We start from the raw sequence: 25,217 nt of genomic DNA, 5'->3' as shown, positions 1-25,217 counted from the left end.
GGAAGAATGATTAGACTGGCTTACATTTCTGGTTTCTGATAGAGGTTGACCCATTACTAAGTCCACTGGGGTATATTTTGCATTCCACATAGCCTACCTGTGAGTATGTGTTATCTGCAGGGCAGTTCTTAGAGAATACTCTGCTCAGTGGATAAAATTGTTATTCTTTCTATGGCTGCCTATGACATAAGAACAATGGCCAAGATAGAATTTGCCTTTTACTAGAATGTGAGCTCTGGTGGTGGTCCTATGAGGTTGGGAAAAGATGAAACCTTTTGACACCCAATTTGGGGGTAGTATTAAGTGTCAATTTTTCAATATGAAAAAAGGAAGCATATAATTTAAAAATTATTCTGTATACCTGGCATCTTGTATAGTTTCTCTTGTTTACACATATGTGGTTGCTTTATTTTCCCACAGATTCCATTTTTCCCCTTTCACGGTTGAGCTTTGCTACTCAACTTCCTCATTTCAAATCAGAGAAGAGTTGCTTGTGGTTGTGGTGGGACCTTTAGTGTTGAATGCAGCGATACTTCCTTTGGTTCTGATCAGATGGGGCTGTCAGCTACTGTTTGCCTCCTGCCCTGACGTCTTGTCAAAGTTAATCATTACCATGGGACTATGGACAGTTCTAGACCCACTGGCAGTGTTTATAGTGGATACTGTCCTGGGGGTAAGTCAAGTAAAATAATCAGGATATGAGTTATTGACATAGAATTTAGCTTTAGTGCATGAATCGGTTGACATGGGAAGTTTCAGTAATCATGAACAATTTAATATTTCTCTTAAATTGAAGTTATTAAGTTTTTCCTCATCATAAAAATAACGGATGTCTATTATAATCAATTGAAGTGTTTATAACTGTCTTAAATGAACATTTGCAGAATAAGCAGGAAATAATGTTGGCAATTAAATTCAAACTAATTGGTGCATTTTCACAATTATTACAGAGAAATTTTATTTGGTAACTTTTTGTTGGTTACTCTTTTTTAGTAGTAAGGGTTTTCACAGCCAAACTTTATTTAAAAAGTAACCATATAGTAGTTCCTTCAATTGGTTAGTTTACTTATTTGCTTTGTGATCTAATACTCTTCTATAATAAATATACTCAAGAAGAAGTAAAGCTTTTTAAACAATTCTAAGTAATAAAGTTTAAAAACTTATTCCATAGGCACTTATTTTGACTTTCGTGATGCTCATGAAATGAAAGGAAATCTGAATTTTAACTAAACTTTTATACTGTAGATCTGGCTATGAAATATAGCCCCAAGCAAGAGAGCAGATGGATACTATAAATAAATCAATGTGATCAAACAGTCATTTATAAAATTTTCTTAATTGATCAAAGACTATTCCATAATTGGTGTATTTCTCCTTTCAAGAAGAGAAAGAAAAGTTTTACAATTGGCTTACATATGTTGAGCTGGAGCCAATTGGATTTTGTCCACATTCCGACTTCCCTCAAACTTCTGATTAGCGGGGAAGAGACCATGCGGTCAAGGTTGGTTGAGCAGGAGGTGTAGAGAGGAATGCTGTTTGCATCCTGCTGGGATCATATTCCATGGCATCTCCCAATTCCTCCCAGAGGCCTGATGGGCATATTGAACAGATGGGGTGCCAGTCCGATCCTATTGCAACCCCATAGGTGGAGCCATTTGGGGAGGATGAGCAGCTCTGTCTGTCATCTTCTGAGATCTCATCACACAGAATGTCTGCAGCCCTCCTGGAATGGCTTTCCTTATTCCAATAAGGTCCTCTAGAGAGATTAATAGCTAAATGGTCCACTGTATCAAAGGCAGCTGACAAAATGAGCAGTCTAAATTTACTCTGGGGCCTCTGATGTAATCTACAGGAAAGTAGCCTCCAGCAGGGCCATCTCAGCACCAGTTCAGAGGTCTGTAACCTGATGGAAGCTGACTTGGATTCTAATAGATGAGTATAGCACCCATATCTTTCTCCACTTGGAAAGAAAAGCTGAAGGCTCGTTCTCAATCTGCACAATTATTGACTCTCCAGTTAGAATCCATCAGGCTTCATTGCAGATGACATCTAATTTTGCTGCCTTTAAAAAACCTTTAAAGCTGCAGCTAATCCACAGAGCAGCAGTCTTGGAATTCACACAAGGACACGCCCATTAATTAAACCCAAATTCACATTCTAACATGCTCTCCAGCGACTCAGCACACCAAGTTTGAGATGTACTGCTCTAAAGCAGTGGTTCTCAAAGTGAGGTCCACTGGATGAATAGCATCAGTTTCACCAGGGAACTTAATTGCACTGCAAATTGAAATGCAAAATCTCAGGCCCTGCACCAAATCTATGGAGTGAAAAACTCTGGGAAGGAGCCCAGCCTCTGAGAAGGGGCTATTGTGTTTTAACAAGCCTTCCAGATGATTCGCATGCTCATTAAATTTAGTGAACTACTGCTCCACATGGGATCATAGTTATCATAGATTGAATGTCACTCATGAGATTCAACTTGCCTGGGTTCACACTTGCGGTTCTTTCAGCACTTCCTTTTTTTTTTTTTTTAAAGATTTTATTTATTTATTTGACAGAGAGAGACACAGCGAGAGAGGGAACACAAGCAGGCGGAGTGGCAGAGGGAGAAGCAGGCTTCCCGCGGAGCGGGGAGCCCGATGCGGGGCTCGATCCCAGGACGCTGGGATCATGACCTGAGCCGAAGGCAGACGCTTAACGACTGAGCCACCCAGGCGCCCCTCAGCACTTCCTTTTAACAGAGAAAGCCAGGGATCACTTGTATTTGATCCTGATCAGCCAGCCAAGAGAGAGGCTACCTTATTTTACCGATATATTTTGTTCTGGATTCATTTTTTTATGGCAATCTAAAAGGAGATGTGGCAGATGGAATGGTTTGAGGCTGACGCATTGAGTGGTTGTTGATGTTGCTAATAACGTTTTGTTAGTCTCTCAGTTTGCTGGCTCAGAGGTTGGCAATGCATTCCCGGACCCCCATTGATGATACAACAATTCCACTGAGTTCATAAATTCTTTCTCTGCCTGAGCCCAAATCTAGATAAAAAGTAGAGGAAGGATTTGCTATTGAATGTTTTAATTGATCAGCATGTATTTATTGACTATATACTCTCTGCACAGGATTTTAAAAGAAACAGAGTAAGTATGGCATTGTTTCTGCCCTCAATATAGATAGATAAGAATAAGAACACTTAAGAACAAAGACCAAGGGGCGCCTGGGTGGCTCAGTCGTTAAGCGTCTGCCTTCGGCTCAGGTCATGGTCCCGGGGTCCTGGGATCGAGCCCCGCATCGGGCTCCCTGCTCAGCGGGAAGCCTGCTTCTCCCTCTCCCACCCCTGCTGCTTGTGTTCCTTCTCTCTGTGTCTCTCTCTGTCAAATAAATAAATAAAATCTTAAAAAAAAAAAAAAAAGAACAAAGACCAAACAAAGGTAGAATACAAGTGTCTTCATTTAGCAAATCATTCTTGAAAATCCATTAGAAGTGATCACGGATTAATAGAAAGAGCATAGATTTGGAGTCAGGGAAAGTGGGTTCTGGTCTCAGCTCTGCCATCTGTCAGCTATATGACGTTGGATAAGTCAGTCTTCAACTTCTTCATATGTATCACAAAAAAGTAATAATACCTACAGATAGTAACATGTACCTTACTCATTTCACAGTATTGTTGGGACAACCAATTGGAAATACACTTTGAAAAATCTAAGGCACCATACATATAAACTGAAAGGAACAGGATGAGGATTATAATGAAGTGATGATACTTACGCTCTGTGTACAATATAGGATGTAACAGCCATTGCCCATGATCCAAACAGGAACTTACAGTCTAGTTGGAGAATCGCACACACAAAGATGAAGTATGGGCAGTGTGTGATGAATGCCATCTGGTAGGCATATCACTTGTTCCCTTATATCCTTCAAGTCTTTGTTCAAATGACAGCTTTTCTGATTGCAGTATTTAATAATACACCTCCATTCCTCCTGTACTTTTTTCTGCTTCATGTTTTTCTTCAAAATGCCATCTTCTAATATACCATATTTGTTACTTAATCTTACCTACATGCTTATCCCCCACCCCTACCCCAACTTAAATGTAAACTCGAAGAATGTAGGGCTTTTGTCTAATTTTACTCACTCTTCTATCTTCAGAGCTTAATGACACATGGTGGGCATTCACAACGATGTGTGTGGGCCAAATGAATGATTTGCATCTATTGATTAGATTATGTTACTGGCATCACATATCTATCATTTTTAAGATGTGTCATCAGTGAATCCCACGTCTGTTTCTTTACCTTTAAGAAATAGCAGAAGGGGAAGATCTAGAATAGGAGAAATGTATGACAACACTTATACATCTTCTGCCTGAGGTCCACGGGACAGATTCACATTCTGCAAGGTCAACCTATTAACAAGTACAGAATATAAAAATCTAAATTTTGGTTTGGTGGTGAAAGAAACATCAGTTGAGAGTCAGAATATCTGACTACTAGTCATTGTCCAGATGTTAAAGGATATTCTGATGTAGGGAAAATACAGATTAACTTCTCTGAGCTTCCGTTTTTATTTGTACGTATGTGATATGGATTAGTTCTGACCATGTCCCTTTAAGCTATACTTAAGTATTATAGTCAGTTTGAAAAGTAAAGAAATTCTTCCTTCTTTCTTACACTGAAGAAAATATATTTTATTTATATTTATATTGCATATTACTTCCACCTGATACCATAAGAGTCATAATTACAGAACATTTATGTTTTGTAAAACTCAAAGGTCAAAGATGTCAAATGACAATGTTCTAAGTCCATAGCATTTAATATTCGTTTTTAAAGACCTCATTGCCTTGTATTTATTTCTAACTCAATATATAATATGTTGTTCCTTGTCTAAAAGAAGGACTTATTGTTAAATTGACCTAATGTAAACTTTGGTTTTCAAGCTCACATTAAATAGCCTGATAACTTTTTTATAAGTTTCTAAAATAAGCCATCTATTTTATGCATAGTACAAATTAAATTCCTTTCAAATCTGCCTCAGAAAGAAAGGGATCTTTCCACCATCATATTTAATTTCTTCATATCTTGTGCTCATTAAATTCAGAAGTTAATAGTACATAAATAATACATGGCTTTTACTTTATGAATTGCATGTAGAGTATACACATTTAAAAGCTTATAGGGAAAATGAGAAAAAACAAAACAAAACTGGTAAACCAGCCATGCAAACCTAGTCTTTTTCTTTTCCTTTGTGTAGCTGAAGATCTGGTGATCTTAATACCTTGAGAATTTAATTTAAAAACAAATTATGGTATCATATGGTTTTTGTGTATTTAAATTCATCTAACTTGATGGTCGGTATTTCCATCCTTATTTCTTGTATTTTCTTTTCTCAGCGGCTTACTCATAATGGGGAGACTCCTATAGCTGATGCAGCAAAGCTCTACTGGGTGTTTGTAAGAACCAAGCATTCGGGAGTTCTTGGTGTAATGCTCACAGTGCTAATTTACAGCCTCCTGTTCATCATTTCTTCTTTGATTTTATATTTGTATTGTCTCAGGTAAGGTGCTTCCATCCTTTTGGTTCTTCAATGTGTTCAACCCCCAGTCTTGTTGTGCAGTTAGGCTGTGAGAAATAGTTAAAGAAGAGAATTTAGAACCATGTCTACATGTCTAAGATAGAAATGTCCTTGGTTGGGGCACCTGGGTGGCTCAGTTGGTTAAGCGTCTGCCTTCGGCTCAGGTCATGATCCCAGAGTCCTGGGATCAAACCCCAAGTCGGTCTCCCTGCTCAGTGGGGACTCTGCTTCTCCCTCTCCCTCTGCCCCTCCCACCCCGTTCTTGCTCTCTCACATGCTCTCTCTCGCACTCTCTCTCAAATAAGTAAATAAAATCTTAAAAAAAAAAAGAAAGAAGTGTCATTGGTTGTTCATAACATCTATCATGAAGACCAACTGAGAAACTAATCGACTTTTGGGGAAATATTTTCTCCATAATAGAGAGATCTCATTTTTCTGTAAATCGTTATACTTATTTCTTCAAACTAGGGGCCAATAAGAAACAAGGAGTAATCCCTTAATATCCAATAATATCCTGGTAAATTTCCCAGGAAGCTTATGTAAAAGTCTTTTTCTCTCCTCCTTCCAATCCACTTTCTTCCCATTCTTCCCATCCCTGCCAAAATCACTAAGAGAAGAATCATCCTTCAGCTTTGATCCTGAATATCGTAGGGTTTGGCTTTCCAGGTCACTCATTAAGCAAGCAATGTATATGCATGAAGAAAATTGAGAAAAGCAACAAATTAGAGGCAGTATAAAATGTGCTAGGAAGACTTTTCACTCTGTTGATGGTTTCTTTTGCTTTGCAGAAGCTTTTGTGTTTGAAACAGTCCCACTTGTTCAATTTTGCTTTTGTTGTCTATATTTTTTTTAAATATTTTATTTATTTATTTGACAGAGAGAGACACAGCGAGAGAGGGAACACAAAGAGGGGGAGTGGGAGAGGGAAAAGCAGGCCTCCTGCGGAGCAGGGAGCCCGATACAGGGCTAAATCCCAGGACCCTGGGATCATAACCTGAGCTGAAGGCAGACACTTAACGACTGAGCCACCCAGGCACCCCTTGTTGCTTATATTTTTAAAAGCCATTTTCATATCCATGAAATCACTGGCAAAACCAATGTCATGAAATTTCCTCGTTTTTTAAATAAAAGTTTTACAGTTTCGGGTCTTATATTTAAGCCTTTAATCCAGCTTGAGTTGATTTTTGTGTGTGATATAAAGTAAGGGTCCAATTTCATTCCTTTGCATGTGGATATCCAGTTTTTCCAGCACCATTTGTTGAAAAGACCATCCTTTTTCCATTGTATATTTTTGGCACCCTTGTTGAAGATTGATTGATTGTATATGCATGGATTTATTTCTGGGCTCTGTAGTCTGTTCTATTGGTCTGATTGTCTGTATTTATGCCAGTAGCATACTGTTTAAAGTACTGTAGCTTTGTAATGTAATCCAGCAACTCCACTTCTAGAAATTTATTCAAAAGAATTAAAATCAGGATCTCAAAGAGATATTAGAACTCACATGTTCATTGCAGCATTATTCACAAGAGGCAAGATGTAGAAACAACCTAAATGTTCATCAACAGATGAATGGATAAAGAAAATGTGGTAGACACATACAACAGAATATTATTCAGCTTTGAAAAAGAAGGACATCTGGCAATGTGTGACAACACAGATGAGCATTGAAGACATTATGCTAAATGAAATAAGCCAGCCACAGAAGGACAAACACTGTATGATTCCACTTCTATGAAGTATCTAGAATAGTCAAAGTCATAGAAGCATAGTGTGGAATGGTGATTGTCAGGGTCTAGAGGGGAGGGGGGAATGGAGAATAGCTTTTCAACAGACATAAAGTTTCAGTTATGCAAGATGATTAAGTTCTGAGATCTCCTGTACAACCATGTGTCTGTAATTAACAATACTGTATTATACACTTAAAGAATTGTTAAGAGAGTAGATGTCATGTTAAATGTTCTTATATAATTAAAAAAAAAAGTGCTAGGAAGAGGTCAACACAAAAGTCTCTGAGAACATAGAGAAAAGGAATCAACACAGATCCAGAGGAGGATTGGGGCAGCAGCCAAACACATCAGTTGAAACATAACCCTTGAGTAATTTTCAGAGTTTTAATATAATTGGAATGGAAGAAAAACAGAGGGAAGAATGTTCCTGGGCAAAGGGAAGATGTATGAAACTATATGATTATGAGGAAGTAGGACATATTTTGCCACTCAAAAATGTTTTAATATGGTTGGAATATAGGTTATGGGGCAATGGCAGTTGACTGAGATAAGATTAGATGTGTAGTCAAGGATTAGATGATAAACATCTTGACATCATGTTGTGGAGCTTGAATTTGTTGGTAAAGTAAAAAAATTGGAAGATTTTCAATATCTTTAATTTTAGGAAGATCACTCTACCAATAGAAGGAAAGTGGATTTAATAGTGGTCAGGTTGAAAGCAGGGAAATCTAGTTAGAAAGCCATTTCAATAGTCTAGGCAGAGTGTCAAGAGCCTTCACTAAAGAGAATGACACAGGAAATGGGCAGTTGTGGCATATTGAAGAAATAGTTGACATACATAGAACTTTTGGGCTTGTTGGAAACTGAAGGTGAAGGAAAGAATGACATTTAGCATAACCTTAAATTTTGGAGTGGGGTATCCATGGGTGGATGGTGGTAGCATTCTCAGAGACAGAGATTACATGGAGAGTAAACATTTAGAGGAGATAGATAATGAGTTAAATTTTCATTCCTATTGACCTTAAGCTATCTTTGATATTGCCAAGGGAAAAAGCATCATAAGAAGTTGGATAGATGAGTGTAGAGCTCAGGCAAAACTATATAGACAATGAATTCGTGTGGAGGAAGTCTTGAGTTTCATTGCTTTGTAGGGTAAGAGACTCAATTTCTCAATTACTGACTTTTTTATATACAAAGCTATGCTGTAAATGGAAAATGGTTAGAAAAAAGAATTTTTTTAAAAAAGAGTGGTTTTTAGGGGCACCTGGGTGGCTCAGTCTGCTAGGCGTCTGACTTTTGGATTCAGCTCAGGTCGTGATCTTGCCGTCTGGGATCGAGCCCCGCGTGCGCTCCACGCTGAGTGTGTTGTCTGCTTCTGATTCTCTCTCCTTACCCTCTACTCCTCCCCCCAACCGCTCACTTGCGCTCTCTCCCTCCCTTTCTAAAATAAATAAATAAAATGTTAAAAAAAGAGTGGTTTTTAACATGGGTGTGGTTTGAATATATTTATATGCATACTTGAAAATTCTAGAAGAGAAAAATAGTGCAAATGGCTAAGCAAGTGAGGATAATTGAACAAGGAGGTCTCTGAAGACATGATGGAGAGAACATATGGAGACAAACCCAGGATTTAGGGAAAGAATCTTGTCCCTTGATGGGATAAGGAAAGAGATAAGGCTGAAGCAAAAGCATGGAAGTTTGTGGCAGGGCCATGAGGGAATTCACATATGATAGCCACTATAATTTTCTGTGAAATGGGAGGTGAGCACACTCCTCAATTCTTCCTTCCTTAGACCAATAACATAGCTGCAGTAAAGTTGCACTCGCTTTCCTGGGGAAGGGAAGAAAGTCTTCCCTGATCATTCAGTTTTCATTTGACCACTAACTCGTCCTGTGGCCCCCTAGGCAAAGATGTCCATTTGCTAGATTTCAGGCATTTTCTTGTGGAACATGGTAAGGATGACACATACGTGTAGATCTGAAAAGAGGCTCTACAAGAAGCATGATTCTATTATTTAAAATGACTAGGGTTTCCTCGAGAAGTTAAATATAATAGTACATCATGTAGTTTAGACTTTCAGAGGATTAAACAATTATCAGATAATGTTATGTACCATTTATTACCCCATCGATATATCTCTTCTCACTTAAAATAAGGTGAATATTTGCAACCATGCATTTCTTTGTCCAAGGTTCACATTTTTATTATCAAGAAGATTACTTGTAAAGTATGAAATATAGTATGAAGTATGAAGTATAGAATTTATGCACCAAATAACTAGGATTTAATACTTTGCTGCCTAAAACAAATAGTGGTTTGCTTTAAAGTACAACAGAAGGATTACCCCCATGAGAAAGCATGGATAGGAGGAGTGAGAAGTTCTGTCATGGATGGAAAAATGATTAGGAAAAAGCAAAGACAGACGAAGTGTCCGGACATCATAGAGAATGAGCCTGAAAAAGTCCAGGAGGAATAAACAAGTTTTGTGCACTCTTTCAGCATAGCCTTTCACTGTCTTCCATGCTTATCCTGTCCCGTCAGAACTAGACATGCTCGGTAACCCCCAGGTTTTGCTAGTGTTTTAGAAGCAGATGCTCTTCAAATGTCTTTAGGTAATGATAGAGATAACAATAATCTCCCACAGGGAAAATACCTGTATTTTTTGTATGCATAAAGTCGCTCTAATATGTCAGCTGAAAGATCTGATGTTTGCACAACATCTCTCTCTAAAATGTTGGAGAGCTGAATGGCCCTGTTCTCTACAGCAAGCGCTGCCCCCACCAGAGGCATCTGGTCAATGGGGTGGGGTTTGCTCTGGCATAAAAGTAGGCAAAGAGATACAGAAATCCCAAGAACTCATCTTCATGAAAGATGCCAATATGGATTTGTGTGTGTTGACTGATTTGGTTAGTATTCTTAATCCAAATATTAAGGCCACAATCTCAGGTCTTCTGGGCTTTTGGATCAGTCCTGTCAAAACATGTGATAACATGGCTAGTATTATAGGAACACAAAGGGGATCAAGTCTGCTATGCAGGCTGTTAACAGAGAATGTTGTCTAGCTCTGGGCACCGGAAGCTCTACATTATAAAGACTGGCTGTGTAAGCTCCAGATTGGACCCTATTGAGTTTGGCTGATTGGATCTTATTCTTCCAAGAGCCTGAGTAATTTATTGCTGAAGGGTTTCTACTAGAAAAATTCTCATTCCCCATAGTTCTAGGAGACTTGACCTGTATGAGGAAGTTCTTGACCTGAGCGTAATTATCTGAACTGGATTTCATAGCTTTAAAAAAAGCATTAATCTGTTTAATGTTTTTTCCTTATTATAAGAAGAGTATTTTATTAAGGAAAAAAATGGAAACTATAGAGGAGAATCAAAAAATAAATTTAAAAACACCAATAATATCACCATTGAGACAAAGCATTGTTAATCATTTGGTAAAGTTATTTCAATTTTTTTCCCATGTGTATTTTTACAAAGTTGAAATTATTCTGTAAGAATAACTTTGTATGTTGATTTTAAACTTAATAATATTGTATGATAAATACTTTCATATTCTTTACTTACTTCATGAACATTTTATGTCTACACATTATTTTATACCAGATAAACAATATAAAATATTTAAATATTTCTTTATTAAAAAAAATAAATATTTCTTTATTCCTGGACAATAGATTGTTTCTCAGTTTGTGCATTTTAGAAATAATTCTGATGAACATCTTAAGACTCAGGGTCATGGGCGCCTGGGTGGCTCAGATGGTTAAGCGTCTGCCTTCGGCTCAGGTCATGATCCCAGGGTCCTGGGATCGAGTCCCACATCAGGCTCTCTGCTCCTTGGGAGCCTGCTTCTCCCTCTGCTCTCTCTCTCTCTCTCTCTCTCTCTCATGAATAAATAAATAAAATCTTTAAAAAAAAAAAAAGACTCAGGGTCTTGTTACATTTTAGATTATTTTTGAAGAGTATCCTAGAGACACAGAAATACTGTTTCAGACAGTATGATGTTTCTAAGACATTAGATAATATTGCAAAGTTACGTTTTAGAGAAGTTGGATTTATACTTCTATAGAAGTGCATGGGGGATCTGACCAACTCATGTTCACATCGTATGATAACTTTTTTTTAATCTAATAGAAGAAATGGGATCTCATCCTTTTCTAAATGTGCATTCCTTTGTTTCTAGTTACTAAATATTCTTAGTATGCTTATCACTCACTCATTTATACTTCCTCTTTGTGAATTGCCTTCTAAATGTCCCTTTGTCTTTCTTTCTATGAGTATTCAAATTTGTTTCTTACTGAGTTATATGAGTTTCATATATATTATAGTAGTAACCCTTCTGTCATATTTTAATGGATGTTTTCTCCATTTGACAATTAACTTTTAAATGTATTTTTGATTTTTTAGAAAAATAGGTATTATAGGGGTGCCTGGCTGGCTCAGCTGGTAGAGCATGTAACTCTTGATCTCAGGGTTGTGAGTTTGAGCCCCATATTGAATGTAAAGATTACTTAGAAAAACAGGTATTATAATTCATATACAGTAAAGCCTTTTGATCATTATATTTATTTAAATAGATCTTAAATTTAAAAAACATCCTTCCTCATTCAGAAATGTTATAACTATTGACTTCTATTTTTATAAAGTTGGAATTTTTTTCATTGAACTCCTTATCACAAGCCATGTAGAATTCCTTTGCTATGGATAATGTCGAGATCTAAACAAGACACCTTTTATTTTATTTTACTGGTCTTTTCTTTCAGATGGTATTATCTTTAGATATTAACTGCTTTGCCATTTTGTTTTACTCTGTTTTACTATGAGAAATTTTAATTCTAGTTCATGTTTCCAGTGGGATCAATGGAACTCGTCTTTTCTAGAGCTTCTTTTAAAAAACTTACATTTTGACCCATCTTTTATAGACGGCCATCTGTAGGCATTGGCATGAAGAAAATCTGTGAAGACCATCTATACCTGTCAGGGTGTTTGCTTCATCTGGCCTTGCAGAGCTCCTCATAACTCTTCTGAGCAAAACCTTTGTTGATATTATATGGGTCCTTTCACTCTAAATCCTTTATTTGAATAGTCCAAATGATCTACAGGCTGCTTACATATTCCTTTAAAATATTCAGAGAATGAGAAATCACCATTTAAATGTCAGTTAGAGTTGCTTAAGCTTTTATATTCCTGGCAGCTGTATACAAATCTGAAAGACTTGTACTTAAGTTAATTAGTTTTGGAGGGTGCTGATGTCTTCTTAATCATTGACTTAATAGTTCCGAAAAGCCTTATAAGTTTTAGCTGTGGCCACTTATTACTTAGGAAAATTATTTTAGATTCAGATAATTTAAAGGTAGGTTTTGATGAGAATACTATGAGCATATTCATTGTCTGGGGAATATGTATAAGGTAATCAAAGATTTTCCATTTTCTGAATTAATCTTCTTTACAACGTTCCTCACTTAAAGCAAAATATTATTTACCATAAAATGATCTAATTAATAGATAACTGATTTTCATACCCCCTGAAATTGTCACCTTAATAGCCCTAATGGACTATGAACATCGTGGCATGCTGGTATAGGAATAGACCTATTTAAAAGATTTGGATGCTACACTGTGTCAGTTTCAACAAACTGAAGGATTGTAACCAAAATAGTTCACTGCTATGGATCCAGGTAACTCAGATCGTTCATTAGCCAAAAGCCCATCAGTATCCCCACTCTGTTCCTCAGGCCCTAAACTCTTCAATGTAGACAGCTGAGTTCATGCTATATGCTGACTCCACTCTGATCTTTTCTTCAGCAAATAGAGTGATCTCTTCCTTTCGCCCCCCTCAACCCCATCTGTAGCTGCAAGAAGCTGGGTCAGAGATAAACTGAACATTTCCTGACATGATATTCTCTTGGAAAGATAACATAAAAGCTTCTCAGTTAAGTCTAAGTCATTTGATAAATTGGCTTTTGGTAAATTAGCCTTCTTCTGATACCTCTAAGATAAAAGAAAGTGAAATGGTCTACCACAACTTCCATATTCATCCCAAACTTGTAAGAAACCGGGCATGTGAGTTTTGACCAAAGGTAAGCAGGTGTCAAGAAGGTATGTGTACCTTGATGAAGTGTCAGGTACATATTCTTTTTTTTTTTTTTAATTTTTTATTGTTATGTTAATCCCCATACATTACATCATTAGTTTTAGATATAGTGTTCCATGATTCATTGTTTGTGCATAACACCCAGTGCTCCATGCAGAACGTGCCCTCCTCAATACCCATCACCAGGCTAGCCCATCCTCCCAGCCCCCTCCCCTCTAGAACCCTCAGTTTGTTTTTCAGAGTCCATCATCTCTCATGGTTCTTCTCCCCCTCTGATTTCCCCCCCTTCATTCTTCCCCTCCTGCTACATTCTTCTTCTTCTTTTTTTCTTTCTTAACATATATTGCATTATTTGTTTCAGAGGTACAGATCTGAGATTCAACAGTCTTGCACAATTCACAGCGCTTTCCAGAGCACATACCCTCCCCAGTGTCCATCACCCAGTCACCCCATCCCTCCCACCCCACCCCCCACTCCAGCAACCCTCAGTTTGTTTCCTGAGATTAAGAATTGCTCATATCGGTGAGGTCATATGATACATGTCTTTCTCTGTTTGACTTATTTCGCTCAGCATAATACCCTCCAGTTCCATCCACGTCGTTGCAAATGGCAAGATCTCATTCCTTTTGATGGCTGCATAATATTCCATTGTATATATATACCACATCTTCTTTATCCATTCATCTGTTGATGGACATCTTGGCTCTTTCCACAGTTTGGCTATTGTGGACATTGCTGCTATAAACATCGGGGTGCACGTACCCTTTCGGATCCCTACTTTTGTATCTTTGGGGTAAATACCCGGTAGTGCAATTGCTGGATCATATGGTAGCTCTATTTTCAACTTTTTGAGGAACCTCCACACTGTTTTCCAGAGTGGTTGCACCAGCTTGCATTCCCACCAACAGTGTAGGAGGGTTCCCCTTTCTCTGCATCCCCGCCAACATCTGTCATTTCCTGTCAGGTACATATTCAAATCACTGGCATAAGCTTCTTTTAGGCCACTGGAATGAGGAATTTTCTTTCCTACTTCCATGTAAGTATCCGCATCTGATAGTGTAGATAACGTGCAGGAACCACTGTCATTCCCTATTTCTCTCTGTAAGTATCCTGCATAATCGATAAAATTATCATCCTTGTCACTAAAATAATTGAACAACAAAAAAAACCAAACAAACACTCAAACACAAAGAACAACTATTTTGCTTTGTTTCTGCAAAACAGTGAGGATCACATGTGCATAAAATGGTACCTCAAACTCTCCAACCATGTGTTTAAAATGTTACATAACATGAAACTCTGGACTGTGGAGGGCAAAGTCACTGACTCTAGAATTCACCATTGTCTTTTCTGCACCCAGAAAAGTGTTTAGAACACAACAGACATGCAACAAATATTTGTTGAATTAAAACCACAAATAAATAAAGGAAGATATTTTCTTAATGATGAAGACAGACCGCTTTCAAATAAAATATGGCTCACAGGCTGTCTGTTCAAATGAATCTAGTTCCCAAGTGCTTTCCATTTTGAATGATCCACTGGAATATAATGAAGAAGTGTGAAAAAGACATACACGAAGTTCTTATGTGTGTTAATCTGGCTCATCCAAGTGACTAGAATAGATTTTGAATTTGAACTCTTTGGCAACACCCAGCTTTACAAAATTACGGTGCAATGCGGAAGGAGGAGTCTAAAAGAGTCACAGTGACATGCAAAACATTTAGGCACTGTATGAAAAAAAAAATCCAGAGGATCCAGGGAAGTGCTAAACACATAGACACAAAATGCTTTGTCACTCCCTTCTGGCCGGTTGTCTGCTCTGACTTGGTGTTTCTAAAGTTCAATTCCACTTGCCCCAACCTTCATTCTCTACCACCCTCTCCAAGTGGTTTTTTCTTTTTAATCATCTGGTGAGTAGGTACATCTGAGGCTTGCTTTGATGCTCAAAACTCTGGATGGGTTCCTAGTGATCTAGGTCACATTTGCGAAGGAGCCGTCATTCTGCAAGGAAGCAGATGGTAGAAGTGCCTCAGCCTTTCGAATGGCTTAAGTGTTGAAGCAGCACCCTTTTGTGTTTTTTTTATTTTGTTTTTTTTTTGGTCATTCACATTGATCATGAGCCAAGGACTTCCTATCAGCTCCATGCTTCCCCAGTGGCCAAGACTTCACAGCTGAATTTGATTTGAGAAAATGCTGCCTAGTTCTTCTGGTTCACCTTACTCTTTATAGTTTGGGTTTTCCTGTAAAACTGACCTACCTACATAACCTGAGTCAGTACCCTCATGGGAATAGACGACAATAGGAACTGGAAGAGCTGACCCTGTGGCCATTAGAATGAACAACTGAACAAGAAAGAAGAGAATTCTAACTCTGATAGATGATTGGATCTCACAGTCATCTCAGAATGCTCGAGGACAAGGTTCAAAAAAACTTCCGTCATGTGCCATATAAATTAATATACTGGAGGTTCCACAGAGGGTGTTTAATATTTTCCTTCCAGTCCCTAAATAGTAATTTCTGCCATTTCCAGAGCACTTACTGCATGTTAATCCCTGATTTGAATATAGTATGAGGTTACTTCACTTAATTCTGACAATTCAGGACCTGTTAATATCATGTATTTTTCATACATAAAGAAACCAAGCATTAGTGACTTTAAGTAATTTGCCTAAGGTTAGTAGGCCAGTGGCTCAGCTGATACCCATACGCTGTCTTCGGAACTCTAGAAACTGCAATGTTACTTGTATGTCATATTTCTTAATTGTTTTTTTAAAGATTTAACCTGGCTGACTTAGTCGGGGTGAAGCTTCTGCCTTGGGCTCAGGTCATGATCTCCGGGTCCTGGGATCGAGTCCCTCATTGGGCTCCCTGCTCAGTGGGGAGTCTGCTTGTCCCTCTGCCTGTCCCTCCTCTGCTTGTGCTCTCTGTATTTATTTATTTGAGAGAGAGCACAAGTGGGGAGGGGAGGAGCAGAGGCAAGGGACAAGCAGACTCTGCACCGAGTCCAGAGCTAATGCGGGGCTCGATCCCACAACTGGGAGATCATGACCTGAGCTGAAACCAAGAGCCAGAGGCTTAACTAACTGAGCCACCGGGGCACCCCTATATTTCTTAATTTTTTTTAAACAATGAGATTACTTAAAATTCATATTTGTGGTTAATTTTCACCTAACGAATGAATATGATATAGTGGTTTGATACCTGGATTGAAGACTGTTTGGCCTGACTTGAATCTTGGCTCTGGCACTTACTAGTTGCGTGTCCTTTGGCAATAGTTTTACCCCTATGATTTCTCCTTGTCTTTAAAATGTGTATAGTAAATAAAGAGTAAAACTTTGTTTTTTAGATTACACATATGAGTGAAATCATATGGGATTTGTCTTTCTCAGTCTGACTTACTTCATTTAACAAAATACCCTCTAGATCCAACCATGTTGTTGCAAATAGCATGATTTTATCCTTCTTTATGGCTGTGTAATATATGTATGTGTGTATACACACACACACACACACACACACACACACACACACACACACACACCATGTTTTCTTCTTTCCACTCATCTATGGATGGACACTTGAGTTGCTTCCATATTTTGGCTATTGTAAATAATGCTGCAGTAAATGTAGGGTGTATATATCTCTTCAAATTAGTGTTTTCGTTTTCTTTGTGTAAATACCCAGTAGTAGAATTATTCAATCAACAAAACAGAGAGGGAGGGAGGGAGGGAGGGAGGGAGGGAGGAAGGAGGGAAGGAAGGAAGGAAGGAATGGAGGGAGGGAGGGAGGGAGGGTAGGAGAGATAAAGGAGAAAGAAACCTGGCATCTGTCCTCAAATCCATCCTCTCCCTCACCTTCTCCAGGTTCTGGCAATTGCTTAGCTCTTGAACTTGTCCACCTTGTTCTATCTATAGGCTCCTTTCCCTATCCAATGTGTCCTGATCTCTCCCCTGACTTAACTGTAACATTAGCCTTCCAACCAGTCTCTTTATATTCCTTTTTGCTCCTTTTAATCTATTTTCCTCACTATAACCAGAATGATTTTTAATTAAAAAGTATCATATCACTTGCCTTAAATCCATATAATGGCTTCTGATTGCTCTCATATTAAGAGCTCTCTTGACCTGGGTGGGCCCTGCCTTCCTTACATGATACTACCCTAACACTATGTGCTTTCCTTGTCATTCTGCTCTCTTCCTGCCAGCCCCAGGGCCCCATGCAGTCTCCTCTGTACCCCCTTCCTGGGATTCTCACCTGTCCCCTTCCCTACTGCTTGCACTTAGTAAGTATTAGGCATTTGGTAGGCAAAGGTGAATATTTGTTGACAGAGATAATGAATTAATGAGGAATGAATGAAGAGGATGATTATCCCCTTACAAACATGAGACCACACATATTTTGAAGGATATATACTTCATAAACCTACAATAGAGCTATCTCTGGAAATGGGGATGGAGGGGTTCTTGACTACTTCCCATTATGTCTATATTTTTTATTTTCTGAATTTCTTTTTCCTTTTCCTAAAATTATTTTCCCTTCTCCATTTTATTTCTTTTTTTATATTATATTTCTCTTTTCCTCTTTATATATATATAATTTATATATTATATATATAAATATATTTTTATATATATTATATATTATATAAATTATATATATTAATATATTATATTATATTTATATATTATATATAAATTATATATAAATTACATATAAATTATATATAAATTATATATATATATATATATATATAATTTCAAACCAAAGCCATTTGAATTTCAATTAGTCTTAAACAGAATGGTGAGTATGCAAGTGTAGAAAGCCCACAAAAGCTTTTTCCATACATATAAAAACTTTAGTGTCATATACCTCATCTAAAATGTTCAACAAGTCTGCTAAAGTATATGTGAACAGATTTCACATGAATTTTGGCAAGCATAAGTTGTTCAGACCTTTACCTGAAGCATTCTAATGTACTTACACCAGTAGATAAGTAGTTTTATCAATAAGCACATTGACTATGATATCTGTAAAGTCATGCTGCTGAACTCATTTGTAATTTTTAGAGTTAGAAAGAAGCAATCATATTTGATTCTTTTTAATTTACACACACACACACACACACACACACACATATATATGTATATATATATGTTTTTTTTCTTTTGGAGCTAGTTTAAGTTATAGACTCCATCCTTTTCATGACCCTTAAAATACTATATTAGCTAAATGTTCACACTTGTCCTTTTTAGCTTTAAAAGAAATGTCACATCCTAGGTTTCTGTAAATGACCCACATTCAGATGTGAACCAAACATAATAGCTTCTGCCATTCACCAAGCAATGAATTGCTTCAAATGTAGGACACAGGGCAGAGGACTTTGTAAATTACTTTGTTTCATTGGCCGTCATCAGAACCTGTGGCATAATATGTGACCTATTTCTATAAACAATAACGCCCTCGGCTTTGCGGACAGGTGGAATACAGTTTCTCTTTTAATTACATTTTGAAGAAATAATTTAAAAATGTAAAATTTTCAGACACTTTGAATAGTTGTATTGTTAAAAGAAATCCAAATCTGTAACCATCATCAGGTAATGATATAGAATATCATAAAATATTAGTTTTTTATTAAATAGCAACTCAAGTCTATACAAATGCAAAAATAATATAATGAATTTGAATAGTCTTCTCCTAATTTCACTAATTATTAAAATATTTCCATTTTGGTTTTCTCTTTCTCTTCTCTCATCTAATATGTTTAGTATCTTCAATTTTATATAAATCAATCTGATCTTTATACACACACATGCAAAATGGCAGACAATGCATGAAAATACATGCATGTTTGTGTGTGTGTGTGTGTGTGTGTGTTATTTCTGACCCATTTGAGAATAACAAACTTTCATAACTTAATATGATCACGGAAAGTTTAAAGTTAATATTTCATTGACTGGCTCCAATGTTGTCTACACAGAGAAAATAGTCTGTTGCTCTCTCTCATCAATGTCTTACCAATGCCCAGTTTATTTATGAAATAATTGTTTTAATTTTTTAATAAATAAATATGTTTAATATAAATATTTTATAAATAAAATAAGTTTAATTATGAAATTTATTGAAACTGAGATTGTATGTTTTTATAGAAATTTTCTTAACATTTAGTTGGACTCTAACTTTCTAAAGAGAACCAGAAAAGTGAAGTTCAATAGCTATGCACTAACTTTGATCAGTATGGACTGCCTAACTCTCTGAAAAGACAAAATAACTCACTTTTGGGTAAATGTTATATTGCTTAGCTGATTACATAATCAAATGAATTACATAATTATCAACACTCAATTTATGCTTAAATTTTTACACATATAACCATAGACTATTTTTTCCTTTTTCTGTGTGTAAACTGGCTCCATAGGGCTGCAAAATATGCTAAAAACTAGTAACGGTTGGTAAGTTGACTCATTTACAGCCCATCATAGAGCTGTTCATTGGAAAATGCCACTCAACATGGCAAGGAAAAAATGTAAACGTAAAACTAAAGTGCAGTTAATCTTTGTACAGCTTTCCATATTCCAATATGCCCTTTTGTTCTTTGTTGAAGCATTGTATACCATCCTGTAGATCTGGGCTTGGGTGTTTACATAATTATTCTTTCACACAAAATAAAGGAGATATAAAGAGGAGACAGACATTTTCTGGGCAAAAGGAACAGAAGCTAGAAGAAACAGGACTGTGATTCCTAATTAATTCAAAGTTAATTGCATTGTTGCTAATCTTGCACTTAAAATCTTCATACAGAAAATGTTTATGGCAGCAAATTGACAGTGATTTAACTACATTAAATCTTACTACCATTAAAAGAAAGAAAGATGGATGCTATATTAAACAAGCTTAAGAGAATGGTAAAGACTAGTTCTTGTTTAACAAGACAACTAGCAAATCATTCAAATGGCCGACCTAGAATCTCAAAGCACAGTAAGAGTAGTAGTTGAATTTCAAGATGGTACCAAGCCATATGGCCTGTCTTGAGTCATCAGTGACACTGGCTGGCAGTTTTCCTTTTATTTCCATTCTGTGATGAGTGCAAAATAGTTAGGGGGAAACAAAGACACACAGATCTTATTTGGCAATAGGATCAAAAAATCTATTTTACTATTTTGGAAGAAGTAAGATAAAGGTCCTTAAATGAAGATATGTGTTGTATTGATTATTTTCACTGAAGATTCAGATGGTGGAACGAAGTGAACTTTGGTGTTAGTTCTGAGTTAAATTCTGTCTGTTACTTATAAATAGCAAGACTAATTTTTTTTATTTTAGTGTATCAATATGTAAAAGAGAGGATTAAAGCAAGGCTAGGTAACACAATGGATGTGAAAGACCACCATTTTAAAGGGAACTCAATACATTTTAGTTTTAATTACCTACTCTATTTAAAGCAAAATATAATTATCCTGATCATTGAAATTAAGTACTTACAATTCCCCATTTTGTATAGCAAGGCACTTCCACATAATGCTCAACTATCTTGGTACTCCAGTTCATAACTTGGGCATTTTGCAATAACTTTTCAAATGGGTAGTTTATTGATACTGTGATGCATTAGGGTTCTTGACTGTAAGTTTCCTTTAACAAATCCCTCACATTTGGATTTATGTGGTATTCATAATACAAATTAATGGCTAAATATTTCTTAATTTTCTACCTTCTATTACTTAGACATCAAAAATCAGAAATAATAGGCTTATAGGAGATAATTGCAAAAAAAAGCCAGATTATTCTTTGATTATGATGTTTAGTGGAGGATAGCATTAAATTATTTCTGGAATATAAGTCAAATAATTTCTGAAAGATAAATGAGAACAATGAACTACAATAGAATACGTAGAAATTGATAAAAGAAACAAATTATTTAACATTTTTGGGGGACAAAAAATGAACAATATTTGGGCAACAAAAATAACAGACAGTTTTGTTCTTAGATTGCACAATGATTCTTGGATATTAGATGCATTTCAGCGCATCCATACTGAAGAAACCAAGTTTTTCATACCATATGATTTGGAGATTTCCAATCAGGAGCTCAGTTACATAGTGAAAAGATCTAAGCAATGGAGAGGAATCCATGGTGAAAGGAAGAAGGTGAGTTGGTTTGAAGTAGATTTTGTTTTTTGACTGCACAAGAGAAACTCATTCTGTTAGCGTATCAGTAAATCGGTACATTTTCCCACATTATTCTTGAAGCCATTTATTATTGTATTTGACTGCCACCACTATACAAATCTTGCAACTTAACTGTATATTGATTATTTTTTATTAGTTGAAATGAGGAAACATGGCCAGGTGGTTCTTAGAGTGTAACACTGTTATTTTCTTATGGAAATATTTATTGATACCTACTGTATATATATTGAGCAAAATTGCACAAGGGTTGTGAAGAATATAAAAGAAGCTAATGGAGCACCTGGGTGGCTCAGTCAGTTAAGCATCTGACTTGATTTTGACTCAGGTCATGATCTCAGGGTCCTGAGATGGAGCCCTGTGCTGGGCTCCACGCTTAGCTGGGAGTCTGCTTGAGATTCTCTGCCTCTCCTTCTCCTTCTGCCCCTCCTCCTGCTCTCTCTCTCTCTCTTTCTCTCTCAAATAAATAAATAAATTTTTGAGAGAAAAAAAATAAAAGAAGCTAGTGACTTATTTCCCACATGTGACATGATTGCTGGCTTCAATGTCATCTTGGGAAGACAGGAGGAAGAGAATATTATTTCTCACAAAGATCCAAAACTCAGTTTTTCTAGACTTTTCTTTGTCTCCTAGATTTTTTTTTTTTAGTTTTATCATCCAGTTAGTTCTATTGACTTTACTTTCTTAATATCTACTCTTCTCTATTCCATTTGCTACTGCACGTCTATGACCTCAATACCCGACTTGTGAACAACAGCAACCCTCTGCTAACTGCTCTGCCTACCTACAGCCTCACACTGCAGTTACCACGTCATCATCCATGAACTCATTCTTTAGACTATTTCTACAGTGTAGATCTGACCCTCCATTTCCCTGTCATAAATGCTTTGCCTGCAGAGTAAAAGCCAAAATTCAGACTGATGCGTTTTTGCCATTTGGTGGGAGTCTTGTCAACCTCTCTGGTGATGCCTCCTGTATCCACATCCCATCCCTCCCCTCTTAGCATTCCTCTTGCCAAATACTTCCCATATAAGTAGGCCATATAAAAATAAGGATAGTTTGCTAAATATGATATGTTGCTTTACATTACCATCCATTCCTCTCTGTTTGGAGGAGCATCCTCCCAGCTCCTCAGGTACCACCTGGCAAACTAATTCTTCATCCAGACTGACCTTGAGTGTTGCTTCGAGGGAGCCCGCCCAGAGAGGACCACCTCCTTTGTGTCAAAGCTGCTTGTTTTATCCGACCCTTCTAACACACAATCTGAGAATTACCTGTGTTTCCCTGTTCCTTTTTAGACTAAGATCTTGTGCAATAAATGAGTGGCTTCTCCATCTTTGAGTTCTCAGTGTTTAATAGTGTCTGAGGATCATAGCACATTTTGCTGTCTATTCGTTCAGTACATAAATGAATGCAAGCATGAATGATTGAATACTTGAACATATTTAATTCGCCCATATAATGAACATATAATCTACCTCATTCCATTCTCTACCTGATAGAAACCTAAACATTAGCTTTAAAAAAAAAATCCCACATGGGTTTACTATTAATATATGCAATATGTCTTGAATTCTGTTAATTTGGTAGGTAAATATAACATTACATCAGACATTTCCACAATCATTGTTCCTGATTTGAAGTAAAACACATTTCACTCTATGATGTATTCATCCTGGTTTCTTCTTCAAAAATCCTTGACAACAGCATAATTTTTAAGAGGCCCAAATTGTCTAAATCATCCTAAAAATTAAGCAAAGAGCACTTTCTCTGCAGGATAATGTCAAAGTGACTGGGGTAGGTAGAGCATATTTATCTCATTATTAAGCTTCACAACATGGAAGTTTAGGAATTTGGAAGCAATCCAAAGTTGAGTACCAAAATGATCTGAGTTGAACAATAGTACCTAACAAGAGAATACAGAGGAAAATAGAGAATTATTTTACTGTTTATGACTGTTTATTTTGTCTAGGAAAGTCAGAGAGAGTGAGAGATAGGAGAAGATGGGACAGGGAGGGGGCTGGGAATATAAAGGGGAAGAAGAAAATGAATGTTTAGGTGCTAGAGGGAAAATTAAAGGACATTATGAAATTCTTTAATTCTTTAAAATTAATATTTATTCCCTCCTTTATAAAATGGTTTAGCTGGCCCATGATGGACAAGAGCAGAACTCAGGAAAAGACCTCAAACCCTGAGTGTTCATAATTCTGACAGTGTATACACATTTAAATGGATCAAAGAAAAGACAATTAGATTAAATATAATTAAAGTAAATAATTTAATCAAAGGCATCTGTGTCCTAAGTAAAATATTTTGGCTTAGATTCTTTTGGGCCATTAACAGACATTAATATATCTAGATAAACTGCTGCTGTCTCTTCCCCAACATATATAGACTCAGCATCCGTCAGTGAGGAGACTCACAGAGATGTTTATGCAAATCATTGGAAAATCTGGAGAGCACCTGTTATTCCTCATTGTTGGGGTTATGTTTATTAAGCATACAGAAACATTCCTAAACTTAAATGAATAGACATACATATTTTATTTGTTATATCTCTTCATGACCTGGCATTTATACCATGAAGACTTCTTCTTACTTATGATTAATAGTCTAATTTTTTCTTAACCTGTTTCATATTTGCTTGTTTAGTTTATTTCAATAGGGAAGCAAGGTAATCTTGGTGAATAATTGAAGTACTAATTTCAGGATACAATGCCAGTTTAATTTAGAACACTCATCTATAATCTAAAATGCTAAATTAAGAGTGGAACGGACACTTTAATATAAAAGTATTTCAAGTAAGTAGTCTAGAATTTTTGTACTTTAAAAATTTGATCTAGATCTTTGCCATAGTATTAGCTATTAAGCACATGCTTCTCGTTTTTATGCTCTGGATTAAAAATTGCCACATAAATGGACACTTTATAATATGCTTAATTTCCTTGTATTAAATTGATAAATGCAAAAGCACTGAACACATTTACAGTATGATGAGAATTTAGGATTATTGCATTTTGTAATTTTTATATTGTTCATATGTATAATTTGTCATTTGTGCAAAGACAGCCAGATGATAATTTCCAAGTATTTTAACCATTTTTTTTGAAAAGGAAAAGGTCACTTTCAGTAGTCAGAAAAGACATCATTCTATTAAACTAATTTGCCTACATGCAAATTTTGTCATTTTTACCTCATTAACTATTTATCATGAGTAAAAATATATATATTCATGAAGGGGCAGCTCACAGCCTGATGGAACTGGAACTAATATTTTGTAACTCTAATGATTTTTTGCATCCTTAATTAGATAGCATAAGGTTGATATGATTAGGTCAGGATGTAGTGTTTTTCATTAAAATACATTTTAGAAGCTGTATTCATAATCTGCCCTTGCAATTAAATAATGAGCCTATGAATTTAATATTATCGACCCAATTATTATCCCATGCAAACGTATACCTTTAATAAATTTGTGCCGTAGGACCTTCATTAGCAACAGAAGAAATGATATTTCTAGGTACATAGACTGAATGGCTGTGGTTAAACTTATATAATGGTTTTAAACATATCAGGAAGCAAAGCTTCAATACTTAGGAATTTAATTCCAAAATGTGCCTTACATTCGTTGAAGACTAATTTA

The 25,217-nt window shown here is 36.4% G+C and overlaps 1 protein-coding gene across 1 annotated transcript in view; it reads left to right on the top strand.

Annotated features, from left to right (window-relative positions):
* The window catches only part of LOC118555715 (uncharacterized), a gene marked incomplete at its 5' end in the record, with an annotated part of 226,852 nt that extends 201,959 nt beyond the window's left edge, over nt 1-24,893 (top strand). Inside the window, 4 exons of the mRNA XM_078054373.1 lie at nt 421-673; nt 5,391-5,554; nt 21,376-21,535; nt 24,885-24,893. Coding sequence (XP_077910499.1) covers nt 421-673; nt 5,391-5,554; nt 21,376-21,535; nt 24,885-24,893 — 586 coding nt within the window. The remainder of the gene's footprint in view (nt 1-420; nt 674-5,390; nt 5,555-21,375; nt 21,536-24,884) is intronic.
* Nucleotides 24,894-25,217: the final 324 nt, after the last annotated feature.

The sequence above is a fragment of the Halichoerus grypus genome, chromosome 9 (assembly GCF_964656455.1).
Source record: "Halichoerus grypus chromosome 9, mHalGry1.hap1.1, whole genome shotgun sequence".
Taxonomy (NCBI): Eukaryota; Metazoa; Chordata; class Mammalia; order Carnivora; family Phocidae; genus Halichoerus; species Halichoerus grypus.
This window is presented reverse-complemented; position numbering and strand designations above follow the sequence as displayed.